Here is a 2,408-nt window from a genome sequence, read left to right on the forward strand (position 1 = left end):
ACTAATCTTTGTAGCATGCCCAAAAGTAGTTTGTTGTTTGTTTGTTTGTTTGTTTTTCCTTTAGCCAACTTGTCCTTCCTCCGATGTGGATGGCATGGTAGTTTCGGCAGACTCCGTTCAGCAAGGAGCGGAAGAAGCTGATGTAAGTTGACCTTGCCCAGTGCGTATTTTATGCACCTTTCATGAGTGTTTGATACTGGTACTCATTTGTGGATGACTTGGACATCATGAGCATTCAGCCTAATCTTTGTAGCATGCCCAAAAGTAGTTTGTTGTTTTGTTTTTTCCTTTAGCCAACTTGTCCTTCCTCCGATGTGGATGGCATGGTAGTTTCGGCAGACTCCGTTCAGCAAAGAGCGGAAGAAGCTGGTGTAAGTTGACCTTGCGCAGTGCGTATTTTATGCACCTTTCATGAGTGTTTTTAATAGGGGGTGCTGATACTCATTTGTGGATGACTTGCATGTCGTGATCTTTCAACCTACTTTGTGTAGCATTCCCAAAAGTAGTTTGTTGTTTGTCTTTTTCTTTAGCCAACTTGTCCTTCCCAGTCCGATGTGGATGGCGTGGTAGTTTCGGCAGACTCCGTTCAGCAAAGAGCGGAAGAAGCTGATGTAAGTGTAGTGCATATTCACGAACATTCTACAGTCCATGCACACGTGACATTACGCAATGATTGCATAGGCAAATTCTAGTTACTTCCCTTTTGATTACGTAGTGATTACATCACTTACACATTACCCATTTGCCACATCGAGCGTATGACGTTTTTCCATGTTCTTTCTCTCTTGCATGTCATGATGCAATACTGAGTGCACCTACATGATGCAATACTGCTTTGTACTTACATCAGCAATTGCAATTCTCATGACCACATCCGTTTCCTTCTTGCACTTTCTACCGCAACGCACAATTGCTAACGCTTCTCTCTCTACCCTATATAAGCTGCATTCGCTTGCATATTATAGAGAGGCAATCGTAATCTTTTCCATTCCGACTCAACTTGAATTAGTGCTTTCTTAGTTGTAATAAAACATTGTGTTCCACGACCCGTTGCACGGCTGAGTTGAATCTAGCGAAGCACTAAATTGGTGACCCCGACGTGATCGATTTCCGACCTGATTCAACGTTCTGTGCAATTTTTAGAAATGTCCGACAACGAGCAACCCGCTCCCGCTCTCGAGGCTAATGCCGCTCCAGACCAAGCTGCAAACCCCGCTGGAAACGCTGGTCCACCAGACGCTCCGGCCCAAGACGGCCCTGCCGCAAGGACCATCGCGCCAGTCAACTTCAAACTGCCGCCGTTCTGGCCAGGTGACCCGCAGTTATGGTTTGCGCAGGCTGAAGCTCACTTCTCCAACCACCGGATTAACACCTCCCGAGCACGGTACAATGTGATCGTGTCATCGCTAGCTCCGGAGTTTGCAACAGAGATCCATGACCTGTTGATCGCTCCACCGGAAGACGAACCCTACGCCAAGCTGAGGGCTGCACTCACAACACGGACGCAAAAGTCGGAGCAAATCCGTCTTCGAGAGCTGTTGTCAACCGCCGACGTCGGTGACAGCAAACCCAGCAAGGTCCTACGCAGAATGCAGCAGCTACTGGGAGGAAAATCGCTTGACCCTTCTATCTTGCGGGAACTCTTCGTGCAACGTCTACCCCCAGCTGTCCGTCAGATTCTAGCAGCTACACCTACGACTCTGTCTCTGGAGGAGTTAGCGGCCCTCGCTGACAAAGTGGCCGAGTCTACAGTCCCATCAGCGAACACTCAAGTACACGCAGTTTCGGAAAAGGCCACTTCAAAAACTGCTACAGTCGGCTCAACTGCCTCAAGTGCTACCACTTGTTTCAGCCCCAGCTCTGACTCGACGACTCAGCTGTCGCTACTCCGTTCGGACTTGGACAAGCTGTGTCTGACTGTACAAGCGCTAACCAAGGTGCGCTCCCGTGGACGTGACGATTGCCCCATCAAAACGGCGGGATTTCCAACACGGGATCGGCGCACTGGACGCAGCGCTTCCCGCTCTCCCAGCCGCGCCGTACGCATTGAGGACACCGATAGCGACGACGTCTGCTGGTTCCACGCCAAGTTTGGTGACAAAGCTCGACGTTGCCGATCTCCATGCCGTATGTCGGGAAACGGGACCGCCAGCCACTAATCGCGACCACTAGCCCGGCTGGCTCCACCTCCACTTCTGAAGGTCGCCTCCTGTATATGCGTGACCGTGTCAACGGAATAAATTTCCTGATCGACACCGGCGCCTCAGTAAGTGTACTTCCTCCGTCCTTTGCTACCTCTGTAAAACGTTGTCATAGCCCTAGTCTTCGTGCCGCCAATCACAGTACTATAGAAACGCATGGTCAACAATTCCTTGAGCTTGACATTGGTCTCCGTCGGTCGTTCAAAT

The 2,408-nt window shown here is 50.0% G+C and overlaps 1 protein-coding gene across 1 annotated transcript; it reads left to right on the forward strand.

Annotated features, from left to right (window-relative positions):
- The first annotated feature begins 1,145 nt into the window (after positions 1-1,145).
- LOC135823022 (uncharacterized) lies at positions 1,146-2,159 on the forward strand. Its single transcript, XM_065335859.1, has one exon. It carries the CDS (start codon positions 1,146-1,148, stop codon positions 2,157-2,159), a length of 1,014 nt encoding a protein of 337 aa, XP_065191931.1.
- Positions 2,160-2,408: the final 249 nt, after the last annotated feature.

The sequence above is a fragment of the Sycon ciliatum genome, chromosome 8 (assembly GCF_964019385.1).
Source record: "Sycon ciliatum chromosome 8, ocSycCili1.1, whole genome shotgun sequence".
Classification (NCBI taxonomy): domain Eukaryota; kingdom Metazoa; phylum Porifera; class Calcarea; order Leucosolenida; family Sycettidae; genus Sycon; species Sycon ciliatum.

Excerpts from the sequence above, each read along its gene's own strand:
- LOC135823022 (XM_065335859.1), top strand. The coding sequence starts at position 1,146 with ATGTCCGACAACGAGCAACCCGCTCCCGCTCTCGAGGCTAATGCCGCT.